The sequence below is a fragment of the Varanus komodoensis genome, unplaced genomic scaffold (genome assembly GCF_004798865.1).
Source record: "Varanus komodoensis strain SLA01 unplaced genomic scaffold, ASM479886v1 scaffold24, whole genome shotgun sequence".
NCBI lineage: Eukaryota > Metazoa > Chordata > Lepidosauria > Squamata > Varanidae > Varanus > Varanus komodoensis.
The window spans coordinates 11,891,392-11,907,648 of NW_025335641.1; the positions used below are offsets into that span (position 1 = coordinate 11,891,392).

The following is a 16,257-nucleotide window of genomic DNA, read 5'->3' on the forward strand; positions in this document are numbered from 1 at the left end:
GTGTAGAAAAGAGATCTCATTGCCTGGATAAGTCTTTTCCTGATTCACACTGAGAAGTCAGTATGAATGAGGGATGTACAAGAGAGCTACTCATAGGCATCAATTAAAAATTAATTAAGTGTAGACAGGGCTAGCCTTAAGTGAGTCTGCCCGCCACCCGCAAAAGATAGAAGGGAAGGAACCCAGTGGAGGGAAAAAGCCCAATAGCCCAAAAAGAAGTGTGCATAATCAGTGGATATGGAAGGCCAACTCACTGTTTTGAGAAGGGTAATTAAAACTGGGCAGGGGGGCTGGGGAAAAGTAATGGAATAGAGTGCCCCAAACCCAGAACAGAAGCACTCCTTACTGCAACATTTTGTTGCAGGGGTCCACTTGTAACTTAGGAATGGTCACCTGCAACAAGGTTGAAACCTGGAATACCAATATAGTGTGATAACTTGAACCCTCTCTTGGGACCCCAGGGCTCCCTGCTCTTCTTAAGTTTTATTTCTTAAGAAGTTTTCATGAAAAAGAGCAAGTTTTGTGTTTTGGGGCTCACATACCATCTCTGCCTTATATATAGGTTCTTTGGCAGATGTCTTTTAGTCTCATCAGTTTGCCTTCTGGGAAATGCTTTGTGAGCAGTCGAATGGTATTGATTTTATGAATGAACAAGTCCCCTGTGACACTCGTTTTGTGAAATGCCTACAGAATGTTTTGAATTTCAGTTGTGCCCACTGACTCAAAGAGGCTGAGAGCCCTGCTTTAGGAAATGGTTAAGGTAACCAGATGCAAGACTAAATCTGTGGAAATGCACTCTTCTATACCCATAGGATGCTTACTTTGCTATAGATAAATAGTGTAGCTGTTTGTAGAAATATTGTATAGTTGTTCATTCAGATGTGTATGATTTGAGGTACTGCTTCATCTGTTACAGCAGGGGGTCACTGTGGTAACTACTTTTTCTTCCTGTTCTTAAAAAAAAGGGCAAATACTGAAGCATCCCAAAAGACCTTTTATTACTGATCGGAAGGTGAACATTTCAGGCTTTGAAGCACAAGATGGCACCAGATCTACACCCTTGATTATTAAGGCTCACGGTAAGCCACCCTCTGGGTGTAGGTTCATTCCATTGCTTCTTTTCATGCTTGCTTTTGCAGTATTTTTATAAAGGGGGGTTCTAGTAGATCTTGGTCTGCTAAAGAAATTCTGCACTTGTTTAAATGAGCCCAAATTGTGCAGAGCGGATGAGGCAAAGGTGTCCTTCTGCTCCTTCAAGGGCTGCCCTCGACAAATTACATCCATCACACACCTCTGGATATCCTGAGAGTGCCAAAAGCTATTAGTTGCCTTTGTTAAGAATCCTTGCAGTCTCTTGAATGGAAATCGGATAGGAGAGTATAATTTTAGTTGAGTATTGCAATTTTAGGAGCAACTGCCTGAACTTGTTTGTTTTCTTCTTCCCTCCCTATCCATTTTCCTCTTATGTCTTTCTGATGATAAGCCTAAGCACATGGATTGACTCATTTGTTACTGATCTAAGCTGTGTTGGGACAGAAAACCACCAGAGTTCCATGCAAACCAGTTTGTTCCTAGTCATATGGCTGTCCTTTAGGCTCTACTGCCACAGGTTGTGACATTGCACTAAACTGATGCTCCTTCCTGTTGCTTACCCAGTGGCCAAGGCCTTTCATCTATTACTGGCATGGGCCTACAGGTATCGCACAGCCTTACCTACCCATCTTCACAGGTACTATTTGCAGGCCTCAGTCACTAACAGGAGATGTTGCTGCTAACTCTGTTACATGATGTTCTCATCAAAAGAGCATTCAGCAACATCAATTAAAGTACTAGAAAACAAAAATTGTATCTTTTTAATGCACTTTTCAGTGCAATGGATTATATCAGTTGCACATGTAATTAGGATCTTTCTCACTAAGTAAACTCCAAGACCAAGTTTCCAGCAGAATGATTAGGTGCCACTTTAATCATTGCGTTATAAACCTGGGAACAGACATACTAAATTACCTGCAAAAATCCATGTCAGTTTATCAAGAAATACTTGTTTCAGTCCAGACTCTAGGGCTTTGTCAATTATTCTTGGTAGACACACCTACTAGGAACATGCAGATTTTGTTAAATCCATTCTGTCAGTGTTTTCAGATTGCCAGAGTCTTTTTTTCTGTCATCTGCTCATTGACGGAATGTAATTTTTTGTAAGAGAATTTCATTTATTTGCACATACAACCTTGTACAAGTACTCATTTGCCCAGATCCCCCCCACACCCAAAAGTAAAATACTGATCCACAAATCTGTTGTGCTTGGAATAAGTTGGTCCACTGTGGTATCCACATGTCTGATCAACATTAATATAGGCCATTTTTTTGGAATTGCCATATTTTTAAAATGTCCCTATGCCTGCTGTTTGCTTTTGTCAGGAGCCCTCATGTTTGCCGCATGGATGACCACTGGCAGTGTTGGAATAGTATTCGCCAGGTACTTGAGGTCCATCAAAAAATCACTTCATGGCAAAGAAGTTTGGTTTCAGGTATGCATGTTTATAGAACCACAACTGGAAAGAGAAGACGGTTATTTTATATGCTTCTGTGAATAAGTTGCAATAAGTGTTTTGCCAGACTAGTTTCAGTTGGTGAAACATAATTTAAGCTTTGGAAGTGTAGACAGCACAAACTGTTTCTCTTCACAGAAATATGGAAACCTGCCATTTGCCTCTCAGAGTTCAACTTTTCTTAAATAAAAGCCTTTACTTGCCTTTATGTATTTAGAAGTTGCCATAGTAATAACATTAATAACACCTAATATTTCTAAACCATACCATAACAGGTCGCTGATATGTAGGTCACTTTTTATTAGCTTATTGCATATGAAGGGCCTACCTAAAATTGTGGTGACTGACGGCACAAATTGGATTTGAACTGGGGATTTCCCAGTTCAAAAAATCAGGATGCAAGAGATCTCCTTTTTGTATGTTGTATATCTTCCAGTTATTGGGAGACAGTGTCTGACAGTAAAATTGTGTGAACAAATATGGCCTCTAACTTTTGTTCTTCACTGTTGCCTCTTGTCAAATTCGCATTTCACAGCACAATCCTCTACACATCTACTTGGAAGAAAATTCCACTGAGTTCAGTGGGGTTTTCTGAAAACAATAGGACAGCAGCCTCAGTTGCCTTGCCACTTGCCACAGGGTGGTCACCAGAGTGAGGCAGGGGCCTCAGGTGGCAAATGCACAACAGAAGGAAGCAGAGGTGATGTGCTGGTGTGCCTCGCGACCTATACTGTGCACTCTAACAGTCTTCTGCCTTTAGGTGTAATGTAGCTCTCCTGCCACCAGTGTTAAAACAGGTTTTAGCTGCCACCAGGACAGCTTTTGCGTGTGGAATGGCCAGGAACCATCTTGTCCTTCACCTCAGACAGCAAAATAGCTTGGACTGATCTTACATAGCACAATATTAAGCTCCAGTATATTCAATGCAGCAGGCAAAAGGAGAAAAAATATCCCCTTGTCTCTAGCATTTGGATTCGCTTGAGGAAAGAAGTGAAATTTATGCCAGTCAATCCTTTTCCTTTCATGTTTTTTGTATATTCAGTACAGCCGTTTTTGCTTGCAGAGTCGCTCGGTCTCTAAGGAGTCTGTGTGACTTTCACTAAAGGGTTTCCACATGGCTGCCTGCAGAAGGTGAAAGTGCATTCATTCCTTTAAAGAGGTTTCATTCTCAAGGCCACTGAGACGGCATGTGACAACAGCACCTGACATTTGGAGGCATTATTTGTTCATATAAAGAATACCTTCTTTAAAAAGCTTCTTTATTAATGTTAATTATACATAATAATACTAAAGCAGGCAAACGGAACCAATCATTTGCTTCCTATTGTCATAAACTAATTTAGGCTGCAATTTTTTTGCATGTAGGGCTTCTGGCTAAATAACCCAGCATTCTCTAGCTTCCACTGCTCCCTTATACACTATCTCTTCTTTTTTAGATGCACCTTTTGATGATGTTGCTAAGTGTCGTGGCAACAATAATTGCTTTCATATTGATCTTTGTGTCTGCAAATGGCTGGAGTTGTGTAAGTTCCGTTTCTCAGTGTATACAGCTTCAAAGGCCCTTGTGAATGGCTCGTTTAAACTGAGAGTTACTTGAAGTTATGAAGGGGTGGGGGCTGAAATGCTACCCCTTCCCCTGGAGTTGGCCATTGGAATTCAGGTAATCCCAAGGGAGTCAGATGTGGCACTTGGGCCCTGCAGCTCCTTCTGAGTGTCAAAACTTGATACAGTGGACACATCTTGTGTCATTTCCTCACATATGGCAGGTCTGTGGAAAGTGGTCTTCTAAACATTGCTGGACGCCAACTCTCATCAGCCCCAGTCAGCATAGCCAGTGTCAGGAATAATGGACATTGTGGTTCTACAACATGCAGAGGGCCACAAGTTCCCACCCCTGCACAATGCTATCAGAATGAAAGATTTCTACAAGAAAAATCACAGATGTTATTGCAGTATTAAAATGTGCTTCAGTATTAAAATGGCTTTAGTTGTATTAACCAAGCAGAAATGTAAATTGCCACTTTTCTTTTCCACAGAGTGCAGGAGCTCATGCCATTATAGGAGGCATGGTCATGTCCCTCTCTTTCCTTCAGGCAGTGATAGCCTTTTTCCGACCTTCTCTTCAAAATAGTCGGTCTGTACATGCATTCTTTCAAGCTAATATATGACATGTCCACTATATTGCTATGTAGGCATAATTAACTGGTTTAAAAGTGTTTCTTGAATTACCAGAGTGGTCAGTGCTAAAGGGCAAAACACCATTCTGTGAAATTTTGCACCGCAATTTAGATACATTAAAAAGAACCAAAAATATGTCTGTTCCACCACAAGGAGCACGTGTAGAAAGAGCCTGTCCCTGCAATTTGCTAATGTTTACATATTTGAGAACAAAGATAACTAACATAGTGTTTTTCATTGCACCAACAGGAGGTTTATTTTTAATTGGTTTCACATGCTAAACGCATTAGTCATCAAAATTTTGGCAGGTAAGTAGGCAGATACTTCTGTCGTAACTTAAAAATACAATGCTTGAATCCCATTGAGCAAGGCAATCTAGAAATTTGCATGTCTTTGACGACTGCTACAGGACAGCCACGTCCTAAGCTCCTATGCTTAGAAACTGCAGTGGTAGGTAGAAACTTGTAACAGCAACTAATATACATAAGGGAAACTGGCCTCAAAGTGCATGTGCTCAGCATCTGACTGAAAAGATCTATGAGGTTTTCCTTGTTTTGTCTCATCTCGTTTCGTTTCATTTTGCTTTTAAGAGGCAGAATTCTAGCTCTGCATTGCTGCCCAAAAACCTAAATGCAAGTGGGCCATTTTGGTTAATTGCATAGAAATGTAAGAACATTAGGCAACGCCTACAAAAAATAGAAAAGATGTACCCCCTGCTGTGGACTTAACTCCTACTGGTCTAACAATAATTTTTTCTTAAAGGAATCCTGAGAATTATAACTATATGAGATGGGCAATAATCTCTATCAGCCAATTCTTACTTTCTCTTCTTACTACAATTCCCAGGATTCTTTATGGGAAGCTATAACTGTTGGAATTATAGATACGTAGTGAAAAAAATCCAAGTTTTATTCGAGATTCCAGGATCACTTTGGTCAATAGAAGCTATGGTAAAGCTTTTCCTATAGTGCTTCAGACTGCAAGTGGAGGACTGCATGTTTCAATGCTTGCGCTCTCTCTCTTTAAGATCACACTCACACTATCCCTGACAGCCTGTTTTTCTACATGCAGGGAATGGGGTATGTGTGGTACCATGAAAAGGTTTGTTAGGCAATTTCTACCTACTTTCCAAGATCTCTCTCTCTCTTTTTTCTTTAGTTGCTGCCATATTTCTGGGACTGCAAATGCTCAGCAAGTCTGATAGCCAGTGGATGATTAAAACCATGTGTGGCTTTGTGGGCTGGGAGGCATTCATGGTGATCATGTTGGATGTAGATCTGTGGTTGAAAAAGAAAGGTAAAGCTTGATTTTGTTCCCACCAGACAAAGCTTTTCTGCCTTTTTAAAAACAAAAATCAAGATTCATTACTGTTCTGCTTTTTTGTTTTTGTTTTACTTTTTTCAGAAATATATGAGCATTCACAGGCCAAGGTAATACTTTTGTTCTTGTGGCTTTAAGAAATTTATATTGGGATGGATCCAGACTCCTAGTGCTGTCAACCACTGATTATACAGTGTCAGCTCAGGTGGAATCCTAACTGACCATCCCTACTTAGAGGGGTTCTGGAGGAGGATTTTTGGGTGTGTGTATCTTTAAGAGCACCAGAGCAATAGTTGCTCATGACAATGGTAGTAGGAAAGTAGACTTATTAAGGTGGGTCCCATTGAAGGTGATCTGCCCAAGGTCCCTCGGAAGCCTAGAGCTGGTGCTGAATGTCGTTGCAGCTTTTTGGCTTTCTCACAGCCTCGTGCCTGTGTCCTGGTAAATTGTCCAAAAGGAATAAGGGCTGCAAATAAATAAAACTCACGAACAGACATCTTGAGCATTATTGTGGAAGATCTTGAATTTTATCTGACTGTGAGTAAACATTGCTTCTCAGCAAAACAGAAGGTTTATTTAATGTATGTATTTTTCCTTTCTAGGTGAAAAGTGAACAATTTCTCCTGCTAATCTACCTATGTGGCAACCTGTCGTTTTCAATAGCTCTTCTTATAGGTATTGCAAGAACTTAAAATGGGTTCCCTGTGGAACATTGGAATGTTCCCAATAGAACATTGCTTCTGCTCTTTTGCCACTCCGTATCCTAAAAAAGAGACTGCCAGAAATGTTTATCTCCTCAGTATAGTTATATAATATTATGTATAACACTCTGTTGAGTCTTTCAAAAAGTAGACTCAACAGAGTGTGTTATACATAATATTGTCTTATAATGAAGCAAAGCATCCATTTACAAATGTATCCAAAGATGAAAGATCCAAGTGCAGAAGTAGGTTCACATTAAAGATGTAGGAGCATCTGGTCATATTTGACCTAATTGGCTTAAATTGCACAAACCACAGTTTTTGTAGTAGATTTTAAATCATGGCAGAGGAAACTATTCTTCTCTTTCAAGATGGTATTCTAGGAATCAGCTGTTTTTATTTTAAATACAGAATTACCCTTTCCTTCTTATGTAACAGCATGGCTGGCTGGGGCATGCTGGAAGTTGTAGGACTTTTGTCCTGTATAAATTTGCATTGGGTTGTGCCTACAATTAGCTCATCTGCTGGGAGCACTGTCCAATTATTCTTTCGATGCTACCAGTCTCTCAGTCTGGAATGCTAAACAGCCTTTATTTGGGAGTAGGATCCATGACTAGTTTGGAATTTACTCTTCATGAGAATTGCAGTGTATAGATATTCAAATACATGCCCACATATGCAAGCTCCCTCATTCTTTTCAGTGGAGAAACCCAAACTGTATTCACTCCTTGGTATGACTAGATCAGTTCTCTTGATGGTAATAAATGGGAGTTTGTCAAGGTGTTGGAGGAACTGCTTCTGTGCAGGGAGTTCTTGTGTCTGGAAACACTTGCTGGACTATGACACAGATTTAATTACAACTGTATTCAAATGAGATATTGTGCTCATTATTATGTTTTTGTATTGTTTTGCTGACCATCCATCACTGATCAAATCCAAAAACTATTGCCAGGAAGACCTAAATATTTCAAATGTTTTTCAGCTAGATACAGCCTACATATTTGTGTTCTAAAATTAATAGTAAAATGCTATTTCACACACTAATCATGAGGATACTGACTTTGAAATGGAGTTACTGCTTCTCTTTCTGGCTAAGCATGAAGACCAAACTTGGGTTCTGCTGTTCAACTTCCTTGGCACCAAATAGCTCCATCACCATTATCACTCAACTCTATGGCTGTCTACTTTCTACCTAAGCTGTCCCCTTCTGCTCTCAGTACTTCTCTTCCTCGCTGTTGCTTACTCCATCAGTCAGCACAGCCAAGATGGCTCTTAATTGCTTCTTCCAGCTTACATTGCCGTTGTTTGCCCACTATCTCCAATCCTTAGCTGTGCTCAAAGGGATTTAGTAGTCTGCATGTACAAAAGGTCCAGCCCCCCCCAGTCCCAGCATGCATGTGCAGTAAAATTCTTTTAAAAACAAAGGACTTCTTGGTTTTCCAAATTCTCATCCACTCACAGATGGAAAGAGGGAGGAGATCTTCATACTTTTCCTATGATTGGTTAGCAACCTTAATCAAAAAAGGAAGTTGAGCTATATAGACCAGGCCCAGGGCCCAAAACTAGCCATCTAGGATTCATGCTCCCTTTTTTTGTCCTCCTTGCTGGTTAAACGGGGGTTCTCAGTTTTTATACCTGTTTCCCCATTTGAAATTATTGAAATGCCTCTCTTAAGGCTTGGCAGTAAGAACTTTTGAGCTAAAATTGGCTGGCATTTTGGCTCCTTTTCGCCTCTGACCCTGCCTCACTGGAATAGGACCTTGACAGCTTCTTCACAATACAATTCAGCCCTCAAGCTGAAAGAGGTTCAGTGCCTCTGATATGGACCTTAGTTGGTCCAGGAAGGCATGTTAGCAATAACTGAAGCAAAACACTAGGTGACATAATGAATATCTGTGCTATTTTTGTCTATATGGAAAGTTTATTGCCTTTGTAATGTTCAGCTTTTATTTGATGAAATGAAATTCTTCTGGTATCTGCTGAAATAAAAAATCATCATTTTTATACATAGTATTGTATCTTGGAAACATGCCATGATTCTATTTCCCAGCCTATTTCTCCACTGTACACTACAGGAACTTTAATTTTTCTTGTCCAGGTAGCTCCTAAACATATATAGCTCAGAGAAGTGAAAAAAGAAATGGACAAAAATTCTCCCCCACACTCTGCTCAATTCCATTGAACTTATCTGTTGCTGAATCAATTCAGCACTGGTGACAAGATGTTGGGGCTGTAAAGGAGGTAGAATAATAGGAACCCCCCCCCCCTTTGACATTGTTCAAGCGGCTGTGGCAGGGAAGAAAGAGAACTGGAACCTTTATCCTGTCTTCACCCCTCTTAATTAGCAGTTTGCTATTTATACCATTTTTCCAGAGTGGCAGAGAGCCAGTGTTGTAGAGACTGGGACTCAGGATACCTAGATGCTAGTTCCTGCTCAGCCATGGAGGCAACTGGTTGACTTTGGGCCAGTCACAGCCCAACCTACCTCACACGGTTGTTGTTGAGAATCATTCTGGCTCAAATAAATAAATAAGATTGAGAAGCAGTAGAAGAATGGTGTAAGCTGCTTTGAGTTCATAAGTGAAAAAGTTGCATATAAAGCCAATCAATATTACATAGATTCCAGGTAAGATAGGCTGTGCTTTAAGAAGGGGAAGCCAGCAACTGTCATGGATGCCTCCAGACCAGCCTTTTATTATGCAACTGCACTGCCTCATTCGTGGAATTTTGTGTGGAGGGAGGTCCACTTGTAACTCTCCCATGTTTTCAAACTGTATTTTCCCTCTTCTTTGGAGAATGGGCTTTTAGGAGTGGGGCTCACCCAAGGTCGTCATGGATTGAGTGGGAAGGCTTATACGGTGAGCTGGGGGTACCTTGTCCCTGATATCTTGGCAATATTCTGTTTCATGGCCTTTATTTTTATTGTGGAGTGGAAGAGCCTTAGCTAAGTGGTTGAATGAGTGTTTTTTCAACACAAGGCCCCATGCTCAAAATCTCAGGTAGCAAGGCTAAGTAAATGTTCCCCCACCTGCGACCCTGCTGACACTCAGAACCGAGTCTAACAGATCAATAGTGCTTTCCCACGTTTCTCTCTAGAAAGCTATAGTACTTCCATGACAGGATAGAAACCCAAAGGCCACTGTATAGATCAGCTTTTCCCTGGCCAGCGCCCTCTAGTGTTCTGGATGACATCTCCCAGCATTCATGGCCATTGCTGATAGACTCCTATTTTGCCTTCCATTCATAGTCATTGAAAAAGCCAAAACAATAATTATCAGAGATATTAAGCCAACACTTACTACCTATAACCTTTGCCCGGGGCTCTGTTGCATAGACGAATAACAACCTCATATCCTTTAGCTAGAGGAAGTAGGAAATAGTTAGCATTTCTTAGCTTTCATGCATTAAAGAGATAATTAGTAAGCAGTTGTAACCCCTGGCACAAGGAGCTATTGTCATAAAGTATATTCAGTTAACACTTATAATGATGTGAGATCTGACAAATAGTATAAGGAGCATAGACAAAGAAGCAATTGATGTATCATGAACTGTTTCTTGCAGCTACAAAAAGGATTCTAAGAGCTTACAATATTATTATTTCTTTATTAAATCATAAAGACACTGGTACATAAACATTCCAAAATCTAAAGTAAAGTAATACCTTCGTTAGGACCAACCAAATTTTGAGCAAGCTTTTGGGATTTCTAGATCTCTTTATCAGGCAAGATGTTACAAAAAAAGAAGTGGAAGGGAAGGCAAGAGACAGACAAGGCTGATGTAAGTGGGCAGCATTCCAAACAAAGGCTTACTGAAATCAGTCTTTGTACAAGAAATGCATAAGCGTTGCTCACTCTCTGTGCATTATTAGACTGGAAAAGTGCAATCCTCTCTACAGCCGATATCCTTCCAGTTTGGAGTGTTTGTGCCCATGATATCCATGCTCATGAGAACATGAATTCTCCATCTGATGTGCCAATGATACTCCACTTGCTTGGGCTGGGGTTGAAACAGCCTAGTCTCGAGATAAAATTAGAAATGGAGAGGCCCCTTCAGCTCCTGTTGCAGTGAGTCTTTGGGCTTTGCCCGGAGACTTCAGCTGGATTCTGATGTGATGAATGTGAAAAGCAGTTTCTCCTCTTGGTATGACACAGTTATGTTCCCTCAAGAGCTTGCTGTTGCAGGCTGAACATTTCCCCAGACTGTTAAAGGGAAGACAGCAGCATGGCACTCTTTTCCACACAGCAAAGCTACCCTCCTTAATTCATCTTATACAGAGCAGGTGGCCTTTCTGGCTGAGAATGATGGAAATAGCAGTCCAGTACATCAGAAAGGCTCCAAGTGTGGGGAAAGCTCTCTAATATTGAACAAGCAAGGTCAGTTCGTGCAGAAACACACTATGTCCTTATATCGCCTTCAAGGGTTTCTCTAGACCAGCTTTTAACCCATGAAAGGGAAATCCGTGGGCACCAGATGCCACTGACCTACAGTGTTCATTATCTCCAACCATTGGCCCTACTGGTTGAGGCTGATGGGAGCTGGAGCCCAGCATCAACCAGGAGTGGAAAGGAAATAGTCTCCTGGTTTAAAACTTTTAATTAAGGTGCTTATTAAGACTGAAGTCTGGCTAATGCTAGTCAGCAATGAACTTGGAAAAGAGTGAACGGTCAGGTGATCAGTTGGCTTGCCTTCATGCCCCATCTTGGCTAATTGAGAATTTATTTTTTTTTATTTTTTTATTTATATCCTGCCGTTTTCCTACAAAGGGCTCAAGGCAGCATACATCATTCTCCTCCTCCATCTTATTCCCACAACAACCCTGTGAGGTAGGTTGGGCTGAGAGTCTGTGACTGGCCCAAAGTCACCCAGTTGGCTCCATGGCTGAGCGGGGACTAGAACCCAGATCGTCTGAGTCCCAGTCCCATGCTCTTAACCACTACACCACACTGGCTCTCATAATGGTCAACTAAATAAAGTAGCTTCCTTTCCCCCCATTAGACTAGCTTCCTGTGATTGATTTTAATCCTCTTATTATCTTGATGAAGCTGTATAGTTTTTAAAGCATGTATTACTATTTAAGGGGGCATGCTGGACAAAAGAGCAGATGGGCTGGACAAAGTGGCTTCAGGTGCCAGCAGTGCTTTTAAATGGGGGTGGCAATCCTACAGCTTACATATGCAGTGGGCAAGCTTTTAGCTCCTTGATTTGGAAATGGAAAAGTGCTTTGCCAGTTCAGCAGCTCCAAACACAGCCAGGATGCCTATGATAACAAAGTTGTGCTGCTGCTGTTGGTCTTCCCCTCCCGTGAGGTTCCACTCTTCTCACCACTGTATGTATGTGTGTGAGGGGCTGTCTTCATCTAACTCGCCATGTATCTGTGAATATGAAGCTCACAATACATTTTTCAGACACTTCCACTTTAATCTCAGAAAACTAGAAACTGCTTGTAGCTACCTAACAGGTACAAATGGTCTCCTACTTCCTAGAAAAAGAAAGTAATCCTGCAAGACACTATTCCTATAGATTAGACTAACCCCGTGGACATAAGGAGTTCTATAGCAGTTTTCCCCAATCTCCAGATGTTCTGGACATCAACTCCCACCAGGGCTAGCCACTAGGGCCAATTGTGAGGAATGCTAGGAGTAGTTTCCCGCAACATCTGGGGGACCTCAGGTTGGGAAAGGCTGCTCCGTGGAAATAGGGAGCTAAATGAAAGGCAGTATAAGGCCCACTGCTCCACTGTACACCCGTCTCCACTCTTTTGGTTTAAATACAAAAACCAAAGATGGGCCCATCTAGCTGACCTACCTTTTGGTGAATGGAGAGAAGACTTAAGAGGCCATAGGGAACTGCATATCCTGGCCTCTCCTTTCACCTCCCCACACACCAACATGTCCCCTTTTCTCACTGGTCTTTTTTATGAAGCTTTTTTCAGTGACTGGGAGGGAAGATCTCCTCCATGCTTGTAGCTATAGGCACAAGGGAGAAGGTCTGTAACATCCCATGATACCTGAGACACCACCCAGGGACTGTAGAATTGTAATAATTAACACTGCAGGCTTCATAGTATTAATTTAACCTTAGAAAGTTTTTGTTTTAATACAAGGGAATTGTGAAATAGTTGCTGGAAACAATTACCATCCATTTGACATAATATTGAAAGCATTAAAGGTTAAACACATTCCTATACTAGTGAAATCACATATGCATTTAAAGCTTGATAGGCGTATCCTATGCAAAATATGAGTGCACATTCTGGCCAATTTAGGTGTCACTGCCATGTTACGAAACAAGCAAAATAAAGAACACCGAGAGTGTCACTGCTTTCAAGTCAGCAGGCATGTATGCTTTCTCTGAAATAAGCTATTGGTTTCAGTGTGGCACAGTCTCAGGTAAGCATGCATAGGATTTTAGCCTAGCCCCATGTGTAACATTGCCCTTATTCTTTCTTAAAGCCACAGAAGTCCACTTTGATTGGCAGTTCCCATTCATCAGCCAGTATCTCTACAGCTTCCAAAATTAAAACCAATAGGCTGTGTTTACTACAGCCTGATAGAGTGGAGGCAAGACTTTCAGGGTTGAAGTGCTGGGACTTCTTCATAAGCAAGATCACTAATTTCATGTACTACCCCACTCCCAGTGAATTCTGTTTCCTCTGAATTTAGCCACAATCCATACAGCTGGTGGCTTCATGGAATGGATATTCCCAGCAATAATATATAGCTGTCAGCAATATCTGCAGTAATGTGAAATACTCAGGGGCGCTTAAGAACCTTTAGCTTTAAAAAGACCTGGTCATGGTGGAGACGTTACTGCTAGGATTGATAACACAGCTGCCTAATGTCTTGGACCCTCCTTGGGAGCGTGGCTATGGAGATTCTCAACTGCACTTCAAAAGTTATCACTATAAAAGAATTTGAAATCTATCTAATCATCCTCGGTTCCTTTCCTAATTGTTAAAACCCAAGGTGACTGTTGATACTCTAGCATTTGCAGCTATCCATACAAAAAGGTTTTGTAAAGGCTAGAGACTAGTCACTTCAAAAAGGAATTAATTTGGTGCAGGAATGAGTGGGACAAGTACAACTAGCCTAAAAAAACCAACCAGTCAGACTAGATTCTTTCAGTTGCTTTTGTCATCTTAAAAGCACTGCATTTATAAGCCTATGTTTCTATTTCCATATTTATGGCAAAAGAAAAAACTGTATAAATATGCCTGAAGAGCTAGTGATGATCTTTGAAACTCACTTGTGCAATATAGTGTGATTCATTGTGGCTTCCCTGTGTTGCTTTTTAAAAACCAAACCACACCTTTAAGGACGGTGAGACTTGTTGGACTTGACTGGGAAATCTGTAGTTCTCCAGTGTGCACATGCTAAGCCTTGTGCAGGTAGGAGCTGCCTTGTTCTGAATGAGTTGGGAAATGCATAGGAATTCTCCATTGTTCCTTACCTGGCTGTAGGTACAATAGCAAGAAGTCGCTTCCTCTTTGCTTGTCTCACTCCATGGGGTGCTATTGCTAGGGCAGAGACCAACTGCATAAGGCATCCTGGAACAACTGCACAAATACAATGATTTTCAGATTATCTGCCTTTGTACCCTTTCTGTATTGACTCATCTGCCAGGGAAGCTGTATATGTGATTTCTGCATACCTTCCAAGGTACACTCAAATGTATGTACGTACTATATCAGACCTCTCAGTGATCTTGCTGGAACTTAAAAAAGTGACTTAGTAATTGGGATGAATGACTCAGCAAACTCTCCCCCTCTTTTTTCATTAAAAAAGAAGCAAGATACAGAAAAAATACAAGAAAAAGAAAACCAAGGGATATTACATAAATATAGCATACAAATTCAAGAACTAAAAAAATTCATAAAAAGCAAAAATTTATCTCTCTTCTGCCCACAATTTAGTCAATCAGTTCTTAGTTAAGACTTGTAAATAAATTGTTCTAGTTTATAGTGCTTGAAACCAACTAAATGTCCAGTCTTTTCAAATAATTATAAATATCATAACTTTAACATTGAGGTGAAGCTCACTAATAATATTTTACAAGTTCTGTTTTCCTGTATATTAATTAAATTTCTTATAATAAGCTTTCCAAATATATTGAAGTTTGCAATAAAACAAGAAGAGGAAAAAATTAAAAAATCAGGATGTGAAATAATTTTTAAACCAATCCAGTATTTAGGAATAAATGTGATGGGACATAATGATACAGTATTTCAAGATAATTATAAAACAACTTGGGTGAAGGTTCAAAGGACTTACTGGAATGATCTAAACTAAAAGTGTCATGCAATTTTTATGCAGGGAAAAACTTTCCAAGACTGGTAAAGGCAACTGAGTGCAGTTTTTTGGAATGGTAAAAAATCAGTGACTAGACTCAAAGTTTTACAAAATGAAAGGAAAGAAAGGAGGACTTTGCAGTACCAAGTATTATTATGTGGCTGGCTTGCTTTAGATTGCAGATTGCATTCTTAATTTTAATGATAGGCTAGTGAAATTGAAGATAGCAAGTTTTGAAGAAGGAATACAGAATTATTTGTGGGGCTAGGAATCAATCAACACCCCAGCTCTATGGACACTCTTTCTCAGATGCATGGTCCTTGCCCTTGTTAAGCTGTTTGTTGCATTCTTCATTTGGAACAGAATTTGGAGACTGGGGAATATGTGCTGAGTGCAAGAACTGAAAAAAGAAATAAAAGCTAAGCTCCAAAATTATGTGCCCTGTCTTGTTCCCCTGAAACAACGTGCTGGTATCATTGGCGTGATTGCAGCATAGGATAGAGAGATAACAGGTTTTGTACACAGTTCCTACACACCCAGCATTTCTCATTTGGCAGGGCTAGTACTATCATCTTGCCTCTGAGATTTCTGCTTGCGTAGAAAGGCTGCCACCTCCCCACTCTACAGGGAGGACACGCACACTCCTCTTATGGAATGAGGCATACAGAACTTTAAAAAATGGAGGCAATTTTCTCAATTATGATGGTATCATAGGTAGTTACTGCTCTCTACTCATAAGGCCCATTCTTTTCTAGGAACCTGGAAATGTCCACCTCTGCCTGCATGTGGTTTATTTTGACACTATCAAGTCTGACATGTTTTCCTCGATCGGCTTCATGAATGGAAACATATGCCTTTGTCTTTGAGGAGTAGTCTTATTTCTGCAAGAAGGAAGTCAAATGAAGCATTAAGAGAGCACAGGACATTTACAAATGGAAGATTTTGTCATGCTTGGTGTTTGCAGGACACAGTCCTTATCTAGAAGCACCCGGAGTCCTTGGGCAGAGTTTTTTCTTCTGGGTACCTGTTCCTCTGAACTGGAGATTGGGGTCTAAACTTCTATTGGCAAGGCATGTGCTCTGCCACTAAGCCATGGCTCCTTCTTTATAATAATGCAAACCTATACATGTCTACTCAGAGTTAAGTCCCACTGAGTGTGTGTGATTGTAGTTTAAAAGCTTCAATTGGCTTAAACTATAAAATGAAAGCCCACTGTATTAC

At 40.6% G+C, this 16,257-nt stretch overlaps 1 protein-coding gene across 1 annotated transcript in view; it reads left to right on the forward strand.

Moving 5' to 3' along the window:
- LOC123024568 (putative ferric-chelate reductase 1) overlaps positions 1-15,920 on the forward strand; it is a 29,714-nt gene extending 13,794 nt beyond the window's left edge. The window contains exons 9-17 of the mRNA XM_044432446.1: positions 966-1,079; positions 2,419-2,528; positions 3,986-4,072; positions 4,586-4,683; positions 4,977-5,035; positions 5,886-6,023; positions 6,132-6,157; positions 6,650-6,722; positions 15,792-15,920. Of these exons, the coding sequence (XP_044288381.1) occupies positions 966-1,079; positions 2,419-2,528; positions 3,986-4,072; positions 4,586-4,683; positions 4,977-5,035; positions 5,886-6,023; positions 6,132-6,157; positions 6,650-6,722; positions 15,792-15,835 (749 nt within the window). The 3' untranslated portion in view covers positions 15,836-15,920. The remainder of the gene's footprint in view (positions 1-965; positions 1,080-2,418; positions 2,529-3,985; positions 4,073-4,585; positions 4,684-4,976; positions 5,036-5,885; positions 6,024-6,131; positions 6,158-6,649; positions 6,723-15,791) is intronic.
- The last annotated feature ends 337 nt before the right edge of the window (positions 15,921-16,257 follow it).